The sequence below is a fragment of the Bidens hawaiensis genome, unplaced genomic scaffold, assembly GCF_021521415.1.
Source record: "Bidens hawaiensis isolate Kalapana, Puna unplaced genomic scaffold, B.hawaiensis_p1.1 tig00031118_1, whole genome shotgun sequence".
NCBI lineage: Eukaryota > Viridiplantae > Streptophyta > Magnoliopsida > Asterales > Asteraceae > Bidens > Bidens hawaiensis.
The window spans coordinates 98,017-116,034 of record NW_027505204.1 but is presented as its reverse complement, the minus strand read 5'-3'; the positions used below and the strand labels follow the sequence as shown (position 1 = coordinate 116,034).

Below are 18,018 nucleotides of genomic sequence, written 5' to 3'. Positions count from 1 at the left end.
CATCTACCTTTAACTTCATGTGGCCCCAACGCCCATTGTGGTCTTCCTTTATGAGTTTTTAATACCCCACGTACACAGTGCCCATGAAGCTGTAACTTAGTTGGCTTGTAAAGCCACAACACTATAAATATATCCATCAGCATTTCATCATAAAATATCTATCCAACTTATTATTAAAAAAGCACACAGACATACAAAAACATGAAGTTTGGAAAGGAGTTTGCCTCACAAACGGTGCCCGAATGGCGAGAAGCGTATATGAATTACTAATACCTCAAGACGCTCTTGGGAGAAATCTTGGTTTTTCGACGACGGCAGACCAGGCCACCCGAGAAAAATAATAACAATAATAATAATAATATTTCTCGGGTGGCCCAGCGGCCGTCGTTCAAGAGAAAAGTCTCTTTTTAGAGCTTTTAGTGGGCTAACTAATAGCAACTCTAAAAGACATAAAGAAGATGAAGTGATTATTGTTAGTGAAGTGAAACAACGAGACGAAGAACACGGTGGCGAGTGTCAAACCAATTACCAGACGGTTTTCCTTCGGTCATCGGAGGAAGGGGGTGATTTGGAGAGCCAGTTCTTTAGAAGACTTGATAATGAATTCAATAAAGTCATTAATTTTTATAAAAGTAAAGTGGATGAGGCTGTGAAGGAGGCTAAGGAGTTGAATGTGCAAATGGATACTCTTGTTGCTTTGAGGATCAAAGTGAATAATCCATCAATGGATCATAAGATGGCATCTTTAGATGCTTTAGATCGCGTAAAGATCAACGCCACTACAGAAACACCGCGATCCACAGTCAGAAATGTTTTTAATAGTTTGAATGTGGATTTGAACTACAACAAAAATGAACTTAAAAATGCACAAGGCAAGTTGAAGCAGGCTTTTCTTGAGTTTCATGAAAAGCTTCGGTTATTAAAGAATTACGCGTAAGTAGCGATCAACCACTAATTTATATACTAAAACATAATTATATGTTTGGAGGAAAGTTAACGTACAAATGAAATTAACGTGCTAATTGTGAAAATCAAGTAGAGTAATTATATATACAAGTAGGGTAATTATGTAAATTACATAATTATATTTAATTACTCTATTTAATTCTCATAATTATCACGTTAACTTCATTTATATTTTATCTAAATTCTATATGTTTAATTTAAGTAATTATATGACTGAACTTTTATCTTCCTTTTTAAACCATAGTTTCCAGAATCAAATGGCCTTCTCCAAGATAATGAAGAAGTATGATAAGGTAAGGTTAATTAGGGTTGTTATATATATTTACATTTATTTTTTGTGATATGTAGTTTTAGTTTTAGGGATGTTTTGATATGTAATGTTCGGGGTTATTATATTGTTGCAGATCACATCAAGAAATGCTTCTGAGACTTACTTGGAGATGGTGGATGAATCTTACTTGAACCAATCTGATGAGGTATATTATAATATATATGAATATATGATCAATTTGTCTAATATGTGACAGGAAAGAAATGTAAAATATATATACTTTTTATTTTTATATGCATAACCGAATAACATACATATATTTATATTGAAGTTTTAGATAACGTGGGTTATGTTGATAGAAAAAAATTTAACAATTCAAGCTTATGATATCGTTGTCAATGCCTAATAAATAAAAAATCATAATGGTGCACGTACATGACATAATTCAGGACTTCTCAATTATGTTTCCTATTAAATTTGTATTTAATGATATATTTATAGAAATTTAATATAATGATGGAGCCTTGTTATTTAATTATGCATAGTTATTATATCTTTAACCAGAAGAATTTAATAATAATTTTGTAAAAAAAACTTGTTTTTTACTTAAAACCTTTTATTTAAATACACTTTAATTCGTATGTCTAAATTATATCTTTTCTAAATCGATAAGTACACTTAAATTGAATTAACATTTATTAACTACATACAAAATATTTTTAAATAATTTTAAATTGTCATGCGTTAAATTTCATTTTTTATAAAGACATTTCTTGATGACTATATTACATTATATTTTATGCAACTCATGCAACACACAAGCTTTTTAAAGATGTAACTTGATTACTACAAAAGTGATATAAACAAGTTGTAACTTGATTACTACTAAAGTGATATAACTTGAGTTTTTTAAATATATAACATTATATTTATTTAACAATATATAATAGACGAAATTTTAATAGAGTTGTTTTATATGAAATAACGTTAAGTTCATTATTATTGAATAATAACCAAAAAAACTATAGTAACTCAAGCACAACTTCAATCCAACCGAGGCATAATTCCAACCTAAACATATTGAGTGATAAATGCTAAGGAATAATTATAATTTATTGATGAATGATAAATACCAAGCAATAAAACTATAAAATATTATGAATGATAAATGCAAGAGATAACATAATTTATGAATTATAAATGCAGGAGATAAAGCCATAAAACTAACACATATTATGAATCATAAATGCAAGGGATAAATTATAATATTAATCAATTTTAAAATTGTTTAAAAAGGTTATCTATACGTTTTTAACTATAAAAATATTTACAATACATATATTTAAGCTACTATATTTTATATAAATATTTGGCAATCTTTATATTATAATAAAACATTTTTAAAGTCAAATATCTAACATATTCTTACTAGTTAATTGTTCATTTCCAACTTAGTTAAGTTAATTTTATCTGATAGCATCATATTCTACTAATGTTAATCAAATTTGTCCTCATTAGCTTTCAATAAAAACCTTTGTAATTAACATTTTACGAAGTTTAGGAACCACTCAATTCCTTTTTCGTATTTTCTTTGTTTTTACATACTTCACTAAAAAGCCAATTGAAGAACTCTGGATCGGACAACGAACACCTCTAGTCGTTATAACAGTGTTACCTATAATTACCATTACTGTAAAACATAAGTATAAAAAAAGTAATTTTTAAATCTTGCTTTCAAAGCTTCAATTTTTAACCAAAAGCCCCAAATCTTTCCTTCAGGTTGCTAAGCTCATAGAGCGAGTCGAAGCATCATTCATAAAACACTTCTGTAACGGAGACCGTCATCAAGGAATGAACACCTTAAGGCCCAAATCTAAAAGAGAGAAGCATCGGGTCACATTCCTTGTCGGTAAGTTATACAAGATAATTACTACTGTAAAGTCAGGCTCATCATACCAACCAATATTGTCGAGTTTCCTTATGACCCGTACCTGTTCACTTCAACTGACTAGCATATTTCCTGTTCAGGTTGCTTCTTCGGATGCTCAATAGCACTTGTCGCCGCGATCATTGTAAGCATACACAGTAGAGATCTTCTTGAAGGTGAAGGAAAAACTAAGTACATGAACACCATCTTTCCACTATACAGCTTATTTGGATTTCTGGTGTTACATATGCTGATGTATGCTGGAAATGTGTACTTTTGGACGCGTTATCGCGTCAATTACTCATTCATTTTTGGGTTTAAGCAGGGGACAGAATTGAGATTTAAACAAGTTCTGCTCCTCACTTTCGGTCTATCAGTACTCGTTCTTGCGGCTATACATGCAAATCTTGAAATAGAGATGGATCCGGAAACTCAAAGTTACAAAACATACACCGAATTACTCCCTCTAGGCTTAGTCATTGTAAGAAATCCATCTTTTGACTTTTGCCTGTCTTTTGACTTTTGACTTTTACACTAAACTCTGATTTGCAGGTTGTGGTTTTGCTAGCAATATGTCCATTCAACATCTTGTATCGCACAAACCGTTTCTTCTTCTTGGTCTGTCTATGGCATTGCATTTGCGCTCCGCTTTATTTGGTCACTCTCCCTGATTTCTTCTTGGCTGATCAGTTTACCAGTCAGGTAAGATTCATATCTGTTAGCATAATAAGTTATTCGGCTTCATTCAGTGTACATCCTTTTAGTTTACAAAAACAACTGGAAAATTATAAAAAAATAACAATCGTAACCGATCAAGAAACTAAAAATCATTGATTTTTTATACTGATTCCAGGTTCAGTTATTGAGGAATGTGGAGTTCTATGCATGTTACTATGGTTGGGGAGATTTCAAGACTAGGGACGCGTCGACATGCAATGACAGCAATGTTTACAAAATTATTTCTATACTTGTCGCTGTGATCCCATACTGGATTCGAGTTCTACAGGTATGCGGTCTTCAAACTCATTGTGAAGTTGTACAGTCATGATATAAAAGTTGTTAACTGTTTTCTGTATGTATAGTGCATACGACGATTATGTGAAGGGCGTGATTCTACACAAGCTATGAATGGCCTCAAATACTTATCCACCATTGCTGCAGTTGTTACAAGGACAATTTATACTCAAAGAAGAGGAACAACATGGAGGATTATAGCCGCGTCTACCTCGGGAGTTGCAACAATATTCAGTACCTATTGGGATATAGTGATGGATTGGGGTCTGCTATGCAGGAACTCTGAGAATCCATGGTTGAGAGAGAAGCTTATTTTGCCTAGCAGATCTATTTACTTCATAGCAATTGTAAGTACTATATTTGGCAATCTACCAATTCAAATCATATGCAATTATCCTTTTAGATCTTAACTGACATTGGATAACTTGTAGGTACTAAATGTGATACTGAGACTCGCATGGATGCAAACAGTACTCGATTTCCATGAAGCCCCTTTCCTCCATAGAAATGCGCTGATTGCAATAGTTGCGAGTCTGGAGATTATTCGGCGTGGCATATGGAATTTCTTCCGGTTGGAGAATGAGCATTTGAATAATGTTGGGAAGTTCCGGGCCGTGAAGTCAGTTCCGTTACCGTTTAGTTATGAGGATGAAGACAAGGATATGTAGTTTGTTTTTTTCACTTATATGCAGACCGCGGGCCAAAGATTATGTATATATTGGGGGGTTTCTCTCCATTGTAATTCATTTAGTTAATATCAATCAATCAAGTTCACTTTTACACTAAAAAATGAGAAAACAAAGCATCAAACAAAAAGATTCACACAGTTGGTATTTAACAAGAAAACAAAATCTGTTACTTGGGAGGATGATCATCGTCACAGTCCGGCTCTGATTGGGGATCGGTTATAGCTCCTGTGTCATCCATATCCTGGTTACCGAAAATAGATGCAAAGGATAACGGGTTTGCAGTTGAGCTTTCTTTCTTAAGACCCTTTATGGTTCTGATTGCGTCAACCGTCCGTCTATACACATCCGACCCTCCCTCGCCAACCAACGCAGGTGCTGAGTTCTTATTATCATCACTAGCCCCTGCGTTTTCATCTGCATTTGTTTTGCTGCTGCTAAAAGATTCAACAACTTCGGCTTCTAACGGGAAGAGAAGGTCCAGATTCTCCTCACACTCGTGTACTAATCTTGTTAGGGGTTCAGTTGTGAAAAACGGTTGGCGAAGGGCAAGTTGTGTAAAATGTACACGCAGTAATCCACCTGTTCGTTTGTCATACTTCTTTAATATCTTGATGATGCCTATAATAAACCCAAAACAAATAGAAAGGTTTAGGCATGGCACAGGAAAAAAAAAACAAAAAAAAAAAACAGGCTTTTGTTTGGCTGGCACAGCCCGTCTTTTATATAGGTCAACCTGGACACACACAAACAATAGGTCTCGGGCCAGCTACACGACCAGTGTTCTTAAACATGTCAAGCCAAACACGATCGTTTATAGCATGGGTCAACCCAAATATGGCCGGTTAAAAATGGAGTTGACATGTTAACCAGTTTTAAGAGTTTTTAAAGAAGTTAATATATTGATTTCAAAGATATAAAAAGTTTTGAAATTTAAAGTTAATTTTTTTATTTTTAATTCTTCTCATAACTATTAACGTATAATAGTAAAATTAATTTCCTTCTGAGCCTTTTTGTCTGCACTTGCTACTAAGTCACTAGGTATTACCCATATTCGTATATGAACATAAAGCGGGGCGAGATAAAACAAAACACGATTTTAAGTATATGGGTCAGGTTAGTAGTATTATTTACATCCATTGGTTTATGTATATGATATGTAATAGGCTATAGTATTATTATTTTGACCCGACCAGACCCGTTTGTACCTGCAAAGTTTAAGGAGCTGTAGTTTTTAAGAAGCACCATCTCCCCATGAATGGTGACAAAGTCTCTCCGTATCGCCATCATTTCATCACTGAATTCAATTTCAGATGTAAACACTCCATCTTTGCTACTTTTCTCCTTCACTTGCTCAATTCTTTGCTTTAGCTCCTGCATAACAAAAGCACAAAGCAAGTCAAGACTTAGAGAACCACTAACAGTCTAACTTAAACGCATGTGAGATTTATTAGTAGGTAATCGTTAAAAACTAGCAAGTGAAAGATGTGTTTTAATATGTAAATATCGCATATGCTTATTGTTTTTAGATATCAAAAGAGATTACTTGGTTGAGTTTTGTATGCGTATGAATGGCCCTTAAACGTCTAGGATGGTGATTAAATCTTATATACACGCTGGCAGTTAATTAGACCGTATTCAGTTGTGTCAACTAGTCAGATTAAGTTCTTGTTAATCAGCACAATCAACTCATCTCTTAATTTTTCATCAATCATAATAAACAAACCATGTCTATGTGGTTTTCAACTTGATAATAGTTATAATTAATCAGTTCTTTGCATAACCTGAACCTGAAATGTGATCACCGTTTTTCCAATTGTTTTTTACTTTTTACAACCAAAGTTTATTCGTGTTCTCCTATTATTTTCAACATAAAACCAACTTTCAACTTTTGCTTGACATCGACTATCCATTCTAGTTTAATTAAAATAAAAATCACAAAACAGCATTTTCTAAATATTCCCCGTCGAGTGGGGAGTAAAATCAATATTTTAAAAACCGGTACATACAGGCCGGTGAAACCGGATTTTCGTAAGACAGCCGGCATTTTAAGCACAGTATTTTTGGGCAGTTTGCTAGAACACTGTACCGCCAATTTGTTTAAAAATACCAGTTTAAACCGGCTTTAAATCCAAGAGATTTTGTAAACACGGTAAACGAAGATTCGTTGATCAACCAATTTTGTATCATGCAAATCCAGTGCTGGTTTATTTCCATCTTTTGTTGAATTATACACAATTATATAAAAAAAGTCAACGACGGTAGGTTATGATTATAAAGATAAAGACAGAGAGAACCTGGAAGCGGATGACGAATTCTTCCTCTTTATCGACATAGAAGTCATTAAACTTATCGAGTTCTTCGTTAAGAATCCTGACGAACCAGTGCTGGAGATCGGGTACGAGATGGTGATCGGGTGGAGGAGGATTAGGAAGGTTTTTGAGGAGTTTGTAACAGAGGTATTTGTCTTTCCATTCGGGTAGGGTTTGTTCCAGATGGATACCGAATTCTTTACCGAACTTCATAGCATAACAGTAGATGATGAAGAAGATTGATTGGAATTGAGAATAATAATATTATTGTGATGGAATATTCTGTTTCCGAGGATAAGAAGAGCTGAAGAAGAGGATGCGTATAGTTTAGTTCAGGGGTGTTCGGTGGCCTCTTAACAGTATCCGTATAACCTCTTCAAGGTTAAGAAGTACCAAGTCCGAACGGTTAATAGGCTACCTTTTTGTGGTTATCTCTTAATTATTCAGATTTACACTGTATTCTCGGGTTTAAATTACAAAGAAGAGAAATGATAAGATTAGATAGGGGAATAAAGGAAAAGAAATTATATATTTAAAAAAAATTCTTGAGTTAAAATAAAAGAATAAAAAAGAAAGTGTTAATTACATTCTTGAGTTAGGTAGAAATGAAAAGATAGGAAAAAATTGTAACTTTAAAATCATGTCCCTAGATAGGAAGGAAAAAATAGGATAAATTAGTTATATTATACATGACTATAAACTTTCCTTCCAAATCATGCCATATTTGACTGGAAAGTTTTGAAGATAAAAACCCAAAGGGGGTGTTTGGTAGAGAGATTTGAGGGTGGAGAATTAGGTTTCTCTTGTTTGGGAGAATTAGGCGGAGAATTGGGCGGAGAATTGGTTTTCTCTGAGAATTGGGTGTATGCAAAAAGTAGAGAAATCCAATTCTCTCCATTTGGAAGAGAAATGGAATTCTCTCTGCTTCTAAATCGCGTCTCTGCTCTACTCCGTTCGCGTATGATGATGATGATGCTCCGACCGGCGATGGTGATGATGATGCCGACGTCCGGCACGGCGGCCGACGCCGCAGCCACGTCCGTTCGCGTCTCTGAGCCAAAACGAAACCCTAAATCGCGAGGCGGTGTTGCGAGGCGGAACCCTAAATCGCGGTGTTGATGTTGCGCGGCGATGATGATGACGCTCTACTCCGTTCGCGGTGTTGCGACGCGTCTCTGAGCCACCATTTCTCCACCATGATGATGCCGAGGCGGAACCCTAATCACGTCTCTGCTCCCGTTTCTCCACCCATTTCTCTATTGTACCAAACAAAGGAAATGATTGTCAATTCTTCACCCATTTCTATTTCTCTCCAATTCCATTTCTCTCCCATTTCTATTTCCATTTCTTCCCATTCTTTTTCTCTGTACCAAACACCCCCTAACTTTTCTTTTCATTCTCTTTCTTTTCTTTTAATGAAAAAACTCAAAAATGAAAAAAGGAAAATTTTCTTATCTTTTCTTTTCTAAACCCTTAAATAAAAAACTCAAGAATGCAGTGTTAAGGCTACCTCTTAACCATTAAGAGATTATGAGCCATTAAGAGATAGCCTCTTAATAACTGTTAAGAGGCTACCAAACAGCCCCGTAGTCGATAGTGAACCTTCTGCTTTTGTTGTTTTATATATTTTTTTTATTATTGGTTAAAATTAATTCTAATTATATGATGGTAATTATTTATAAATAGTAAAATAGTAAGTTTGTGCCACAAAATTGCTTTTGATAAAAGTATTTTTCTTAGTATATAAAAGATAGTTTTCTAAAGCAAACATAAATGAATGTATAGAGGGTGGTTATTATAGATTTGATTCTAGGTCATATCTCTTCCCGACGTGGGTTCGAGTCTTTGTGGTTAATATGGAGACATTTTTTGTCAAACTTCATTTTACTTTAGGGTGCCACAGTTATTATTATTATTATTATAAAAAATTACAAATTTTGTTCTTTTGAATTATCAAAATTATGGAATGGGTCCTTTATAAAAATAAGTTTTACTCTATCCTTTATATGCATTGTTGCCTCGGTTTTAATCCTTTACACTAATGAATGTTAAGTTTTTTAATTAAGTCACCCTACCCTATGTGCATTGCACATGAGGGCATTTTCGTCCTTTTATCCCTTAAGGACAATTTATGTAACATAACTGAAACTAAAAAAACTATTAAACCGTTAAACTAATCAGATCATCATCACACCATTTCTTCTTCAACCCAAGCTTCAACCACCACCACTACAACGGCAGCCGCCACCCGCAACCTTACATTTAACTACGGTTTTACCGGCAACCACGCCCGCGACAAAGCTCCAACGGTGTTGTATAGAACCGATTGACACAACCATTCAGAAGCATAACTGACCGGTAATCGTTTGGTTAGGCGGCGGCCCCATACCTCAACGCCGCCGCCTGTAGAGGTTTACTGGAAAGCTGTTTTTTGGACTTAGACATTACCAATCGCCACAGAATCCTTCTCCATCGCGCGATCTGAGCCTGAAATCATCACCGCCGCCATTGTCGTCGTTGCACTTCGGCGGAACTAGCTTCTTGCCGGAAGTGGACCAGCCGATTACCACCATCGCGCTCGTCACTCCCTTCGCCGGAGCTACTGCAATCGTCATCATCCTCTCCCATATTCTAGTCACGGTGGCGGGACCCTAGGTCACCGGAAAATGCACCAGTAGACCCCTTTTTCTCTTTGTCCTCTCACTCCTGCTACCTACCTCTCTCTCGTCAATCTCTCAAGCTTGGTGGTGGGTTGGGGGGGGGGGGGGGTTCTTAATCAAATGGTTTCTGGCTGAAGAAGAAATGGTTTGATGATGATGGATATGATAAGGTTTAGTGGTGGGTTTATATTTTATTCTTTTATTCATTTATATACTAGATTTTTTAATAATAAATATTTCGAGGTAGAATTACCACAATTCCCTCATGTGCATGGCATATGGCAATACTTAACTAAACAAATAGATGGTCGTTAGTGTAAAGGATTAAAACCAAAGAAAATATGTGAATTAAGGATAAAAAATGAAACTCATTTTCGAAAATGACCCATTCCAAAATTTTGATAATTCAAAAGAACAAAATTTGTAATTTTTTCTTATTATTATAACAATTGTATAGTGAGGTGGTATAATAAGGTTCATATACCTCGGTACTGTTTAGCGTTAGTATATTTTATATATTAATATAATCAATAAGTATCTATTTATGTGGTATATTTATAAAATATGTACTAATTTATATAGAGAAATTAGTAATTAATAAGTTTTTTGTTGGGCCACTTAACGACACTTTGTTGGAGCAACGCTTTGTTTTTTATTTTTGTTTTAGTTATGGTTCGTAATAAACGGTACAAAAACTGACCGAATACCATTTTTTTTGTTTTAGTCCCGGTATCGCAACAAACATGACAAAAATCGACCGAATTCGCGCAAACTCAACGCGCTTTGTTTTAGTTCAAGTACCGTAACGAATAGAACCGAACGAAAGATTTTTTTTCCAGTTCCGGTACTGTAACAAACATGATGAAAGTCAACCGAATTTGCGTAGATTCAATGCCCGGGATCGACAACGGTCGGGTTTTACCAATGCTCGAGTTATACCGACCGACACTACCCCATTGGTCTACCTCAGTTTTTATAATTTTTTTATCTTATTTTTTTGTTTTAGTTCCGTTACAATAACGCACGCAACCAAAACCGGCCGGACTTGTGTCGTTACTGACACAACGTTTGGGACTGACAACACTTGGGTTTTACCACCGTTCTGATTTACCTATTTGCCTTGGCGCAATGCACGGGTAAAACTGTAGTTAAATGTAAGGTTAATTCCCACTGGTGACATAGTGAGTCTTGTGTCATATTTTATGGCATAAAGGATTTGAGCTAGTTGTCGGTTCAAATTTCGAGAACACCTGGGTTTTCGTCTCATCGTGTGTTATGTCAGAGAATTACGCTCTTGTGGTGGCGCAACGATTGTTAATGGCAACCAACAGTATGGTTTCCTAAGGGAAAGCCAAACTCTGAAGCCAGCGTGAGTCCGATTAAGACAACATAATCTCACCGAAGTAGCACAACAAGGCTCTTTAAAATTAGAAAGTGTGGTGGCCTAATACATAAAAAAAAGTTGTTCCAAAATAAATAATAATAATAATAACAGAAAAAATAAATGCAAGGTTAATATATTATTTATGTTATTTTGTATCCACCTTTTGTACTTATCTTTTTTCTTTCTTTTTATATATCATAAACATTTAATTTGTAATTGCATAAATATTTATTAACTAAACTAAACTATATGCATCTTCATGTTACACCTGAAACTCGGGTTTTTTGCATACCTGATAATACTTAAAATCTGGTTCCTGATCCACCTGAAACTCGGGATTTTTGCATACCCAAAACCGGGTTTTCAAATACCCACCTTATACCAGAAAATTACCTGAAGCATCCCAAAAAAACGCAGCCCTTTAAAATACCCGGTTTATACTCGAAATAGTTGTATTGAAATACCGGTATAGGGTACCTGGTTCTCTACCATACCCCAACCCGACCCCGACCCAGGTATGCCAGCACCCGATTTTTCAATGCCCGATCTCACCTAGCCCGGATCCATACCCTGAAGTCCGGAACTGGGTATTAGAAAAATCCAATTCGTGCATCACTATCAGGCTATCAGCTACAAGCATAACATCATAATCTGCTACAGGCCCACAGTTAGAAGCCCAATATCCTCAAGACAGCCCAACACGCGAACACAGAAACTAACACTACAGAAAAAAATAATATAAATAAATGTGTAATATTTTGAAATATACCATATAATTCAACACCATAACTTCTAACGCATTTCATAAATACTAAGACACTGATGCAATTTTGTATCACACTTATTAGCATGTTTATTTGATTAATTCATTTTCGGTCGTTTAGAATGCAATGTAGTGCATGCTCACAATAACATGTTTCGCATATATAAGACCCCATATATTTAACAAGTATTATGATAGATGCATAATTTTAACAAACTACATTTAAGTTCACTTTTAACACTTAAATCCTATGCATTTTCAATACCGATGCATAGCTTTTACACACCAACACATACAATAATTCATTTTCTACACAACTCCGTATCTATCACTTGTTTGATCACACGATAAACATATTTTTTACGTTAGAATGCTTAAAATCAAATATTAGCAGCTTTATATAGTATGCACAGGTAAAATGAAATACATACATCAAGATAATTGTTTTTGATAAAAAGAAATTTTCAGGAATAAGGCGGGTAAACATTTTCGGTACCGCCACATAGCTTTTACACACCAAACCGGAACCAAGCCGTTACTAATGGTTCTGTTTAAGAGTTCAACGGTTCAGTTTTGGTTTATGAAAATCAAAAACTGTTACTAATGGTTTGGTTCACGGTTTGTGGTAAAAACCGTGAAAACCGGACCGTGAACACCCATATATAATACCTTCCATTTTCAAGTGACAAGATGTCAAATTTGGCGCCTTTAAAACCATATAAATGTGTGGACGGGATCCTTAATTGGTTGATGTTGCATGTCAATGGCCCTAAACTGCATTCAAAGCCTATCTACTTTATTTTGTTGAAATATAATGTTTAGGGCTAACCCACACTAAAATGGGTTACGGGGTTTCAGGGTCTAACATCATATTAATGCTTTAAAAGGGCGGTTTATATGCTCTAGAAGGTGTAATGTAAAGGTGAAGGTTAGATAATGAGTCAGGTATAAAACATGTTTGGGTAATCTAAGTCTCATACTCGATCAAATTAACTAAGGTAATTCCATGATCAGATTAGTAAGGTAGTGTGCTTGAAAGAATTAACAAATGCGATAAAGAAATTAATAAGGTGACACGGGTGGTTACGAGGAAAGCCCTTGATTTTTAAGGACCTCCGTCATAAAACCTCGTGATGTGACTAATCATCACTCTGCCTCTGTTCTTCTTACTAATCAAAGTGAAAATTACATACTGACAACAATGATGATCGGAGCCAAGTGTAACAGATAGTTTTTGAGGTGTGTTGTGTGTCTAATCGATCTCAATGGCTCGTTTAAATAGAAAAGGTCAATAACAAATATCCTGATAATATCGCGCTTCTACTTTGTCCTCACTCCTAGCCGTTGGGGTTATGCCTCACGTGTTTTTCATCAGCTAGCTACCGAGTCATCAGTATGGACTAAGTCCACAACGGTTACTTGCAAAGATAAGTCAAAATCAAAGAGAAATTATCAGTTAATTATTATTAGTATTCAGGATACTAGATTCTATCAAAATCAAGGATTTAGGATCATAAAGTTAACCCCAAACACCCATTGAGCACTATTAGACGTTACACATCGGGGTTCGCAACCATACATGCTTATGGTTTTAATTATGTGATTAAATTAAAATTCCCCATTGGCCAATACTTGAAATTGGAACTTAAACTCACGCAAAAACAAGTTGAAAATATTAAAAAAAAAAAAGGTTAACTACACTTCTAACATACTTATAATTTTAATAATCTCAAATTTCTATCAACTTTAATATAGTGCTTGTTACATTTTAAAAAAAATATTATATTATATATTCACAATTGTGTTTAATTTATGTGAGGGCTGTTTTTATAATTTAGAGAGTGATTCAGGGTGTTTTTGATTAAAAGTGAAATTAACGATAAGTCCAAACATAGAGAATCAAGGCCATTACTTAGTTGTGACACTAGCCTATCAACATTATATGAATGTGGATCTAGTGACAGACATATTACCTTCAATCAAATGATATGATTCAATATTGTAAAACTCGTTAGGCGGTCCCTAGGCAGCGGACCCCCTTGGAGGGAGTACTCAGAGTACTCGGGGAGTACTCGGACAAGAAAAAATAACATAAAATAATTGTTGGGATATTATATATATGTTAAGACAAACATAATTCACGTTAAAATAAACATAATTCATATGAAAAAAAACATAATTCAAAAATCATGTTTTGTTGTTATTTTTAGCATTTTACTTAAAAAAATTGGTGACCGAGTGGACCTTGGAGGCCGAGTAATCCCGAGTACTCCGACTTTTGACCGAGTTGGACCTTGGCGAGTAATGGTGGCCGAGTTGGGAAAAAGCGGCAAGGTTGATGTCCGAGGACCTTGGAATCGCCGATTCTAAGACCTTGGAATACGACTTTTACAACACTGATATGATTGTAAGTTCTAGTCTCGCTTAAGACATAGAAATAAAATAAGGTGGAAAAAATAGCTATTTAAAAAAAAGTTGTGATCGACCAAAACTCAAGGATAGCCATGACTTATCAACATATAGTTATTACTCATCATAAGAAAACCCGTAATTGTGGCGTTATGTCATCATCATGAGTACGCATTAAAGAAACCTAGAGCTATGATAACTTTTAAGTAATGACCGTGATCTGACTAAAATTACATTCGTAATATGTTATCTTGTGAGCTTGTAACTTGCAATAAAGAATAGACATATTTGCTTGAGCGTCTTTCGAAAATTCGATCCTTGCATGTATATTAAAGAAGGAAGTCAATCAAATACTGCATAATCCCTTGCAATTAATCGGACAAGAAAAGCATATATGATTAGATTATTAATCAATCCATCAAAAATTCACATGAAGTATGTCACTTACGTTATGGATCCATTTGGCGAGATATAGTCATATAGTAAATGTGTGCTACCAGATTACATTTTGAGTTCAAGGGTAAACTAAGAAGTAACGGATTATGTTGGAACATTTAGTAAAAATATGTTTTTACTAATGTACTAATTAATGAATGAGATATCGAATGTAAACAATGCTACGCTACTAATCATCATGATCAATACTAACTTATCTTCAAATTGATAGTTCATATGACCTATTAAGAACGTTTCATAAGATCTCAAGAGTCTTTTTTAATTATATTTTAATATGTCAATCAACTCTTGTTTATGGCATGATTAATGAATATAGAATTTATGGTTTATGTGCTTATATAATGAACATGAAGGTTCATTTTATGGATGAAATAAACCATAAGCTTTACTATTAATCACACGGACCAAAGAAACACAATATATTTCTTTCTTCCAAGAATAGTTAAAGAGGGGTACTCTCTAAACTCAAATTCATCTTTCCAATTTCTAATACACTAAACTATCCAGTGTACCTCGGGCGCGTGGCCTTTTCCGGCATTAATACTATTTTGGTTGTTGTACTTTGAGAGACAGACGGACTCTTTAGTAGAGGCCCGAAATCTGTTTTAAGAAACCCGTGTTGACCACGAATTTTCAGCCACAACCGTCAATATTAGTTTGTTCGTTCTTATAGCAAAGGATCGTACAAGAAAGCATGGCTCAAGCACTCGCCATACAAGAAGATGCAGATCAAGCTCTCGCTAAAGACTATACAAAAGATTGTTCAAGAATACACGATTCGAGGTTAGTCGAAGACCAAATGTGATGAAAACTCAAGACGAGCATATTATTTGGAGACCCGTTAAGGTACCTCTAAAGACACCGGCTAGAACCGCAATACAACAACATAAAGAACAAAGGCCCAAACACCCCACAAAACATTAGAACTTGTTGTTAGCCAATATTTCAATCAAGTTCGATGTATATATATTAAAAAAAAAACTCTATCAAATCCCAACTCCTTGAATAACGAAATTGTTTATATCCAGATTTGTAATTTGAGATTTGAAACATACATACTTACGTGTACGTAACAAATAATGACATCATATGGATTTGGAGCCTCGTATAATAATTGCACCACTCTCTTTTTTCAAGCTTACATCATGCTTCTTCTATATCTACATGATGCATGTATTTGTCCATACACTGAAACAAACCGGTAAACGTTAATTTCTCTATTGTACTTTTAACACATATTTGGTAAATCAGAATTTTCTTCTTTTCAAACTTATCGATACACATATTCATGCTTCCAATAAATTAGGTTAATTTAAGAAACCAAAAAAATAGTTTGTATTTCGGGTTGTAAATGTGCATTCCAATGTCTAAATACATTCAATTTGTTGACAAAAGCGCACAACACGCGTGTATACAACCTTAAAAAGTTATCAAGGTCTCAAGGATGATAAGATAAATAAGAAATAATTAATTGTTTAGGAACTAGGGGTGTCAATTCCTGACACGACCCGAATTCCGACATGAAAAAATATAGGTTTTGGGTCGATCGGCTGACACAGCCCGTTTTCTTAAACAGGTCAACCCGAACGGTCACGTTTAAAAAACAGGTCAACTCGGACCCAACACATTAAAAAGTGGGTTGACATGTTAACCCGTTTAACAATTTTAGAGAAGTTAGTATTTTAATTTTAGAGATAATAAGTTTTAAATTTTAAAGTTAAATACATACATTTTTTATTTTTCATATATTAATTAACTTTTAAAAGTAAAACTAATTTCTTTTTTATACTATTTTTATCTACTTTTTACTTACAACATTTTCGTTTTATTAGTTCTAACTATCCATTCTCTAGTTATTTCATTCGTTTGTTCTTGTCTTGAGCTAAATATGTGAACCTAAGTTTGTTAATTGAGAATGAGATATAAATACACAAAAACAATTATATTTATTCACAAATTATTAACAAGTTTTTATGAATAAGAATATTTAATTGTTTAATTTATTACCAAGTCAATAGGTATTACTGATACTCGTATATGAATGTAAAATGGGTTGACCTCAAACACAACCCGAACACGACATGAATTTAAATGGGTCGACACGAAAAGACACGAATAAAAAAATGGATTGGGTTAGAGTTGAAGAATCTTAGCACGCTAACCCGCCAACCTAAAACCTATCAACCCGTCAAACCGACATGAATGACACCCCTATTAGGAACCATGTGATAATTAATCAATCACCTTTTCATTCACACAAATTCAAAGTGGGTGGACCCCACCTTAACTATGTGATGTTTAATAACCTACCCCGACATGTTTTATACATCAGTCATGCTTCTATAATCGTAGGAGCGCTGGCCACCATGGTCCAAACGAAATTCAAAAAGACTTCCAGCTCATTGTTTAATTATTGGACATGTAGACTATATTCGTATTGATTTCTCATGTGGAACTATAGAGGAAACTCAACCATTGTTAAATATCGCCATAATGGTGTTCCGACTCTTGTGAGTCTATTATGAAAAACTTGTATGAAAAAGATTTAAAACGTTAAAGAGTAAGAGATGCACAACCACATGAACATAAATATATAGTGGCTCAAAGTTAAGTAATTTGTGTTCATTTATGGTCTTCAACCAAGATGCATGTAAAACCTAGAGACCGGATATCTTATTTTTAAGTTTTATAATCACTTTCTAAAACTCCTTTTTGTCAAGAAACAATTCATTTGAAGAACTTTTGGTCGATCGAAAACAACCCGTAAAGAGTTTAAAAGCGCAATACATATTATGGCGTGAAATAATTAACACAATGAGTGGTTTAGATGAATATTAACTTACTCAACTTACGTTAACTCACTTCTCACGTGTTTGTACTCACAAAATCATGTTCTTTATCCGGTAGAACTCGTTGCAACATCATTATCAGTAACAAGGTGATGATCACCTCTTCATTGATTAGCAATATACTTTTAAGTTCTCAATGTTGTTAATGATCAACCTTTATTTTTTTACGATGAAGAACACGTAACAACACACTTTATTTTGTCTATTATTGCCCTATGATCCACCTAACATTTTTTTTCTTTCTTTAGAAGATTCGATCAAGAGAAGAGAGGAACCATTTCCTATCCCATGATGATATCACCTCAATTATACATATATTGT

General features: G+C 34.5%; 1 protein-coding gene and 1 pseudogene across 2 annotated transcripts; one reads left to right on the top strand and one right to left on the bottom strand.

Annotated features, from left to right (window-relative positions):
* Positions 1-201: 201 nt before the first annotated feature.
* On the top strand, positions 202-4,846 carry LOC143611436 (phosphate transporter PHO1 homolog 3-like; annotated as a pseudogene). Its single transcript, XR_013149772.1, has 9 exons — positions 202-933; positions 1,211-1,259; positions 1,371-1,442; positions 3,017-3,146; positions 3,266-3,645; positions 3,717-3,866; positions 4,018-4,170; positions 4,247-4,525; positions 4,610-4,846. The product of XR_013149772.1 is annotated as a phosphate transporter PHO1 homolog 3-like (transcript).
* Positions 4,847-4,935: 89 nt separating this feature from the next.
* LOC143611435 (SPX domain-containing protein 4-like) lies at positions 4,936-7,456 on the bottom strand. Its single transcript, XM_077085633.1, has 3 exons — positions 7,162-7,456; positions 6,073-6,238; positions 4,936-5,485 (listed from the first exon to the last, which is right to left on the bottom strand). Exons 1-3 carry the CDS (start codon positions 7,387-7,389, stop codon positions 5,034-5,036), a joined length of 846 nt encoding a protein of 281 aa, XP_076941748.1. The 5' UTR covers positions 7,390-7,456; the 3' UTR covers positions 4,936-5,033.
* Between the last annotated feature and the right edge of the window lie 10,562 nt (positions 7,457-18,018).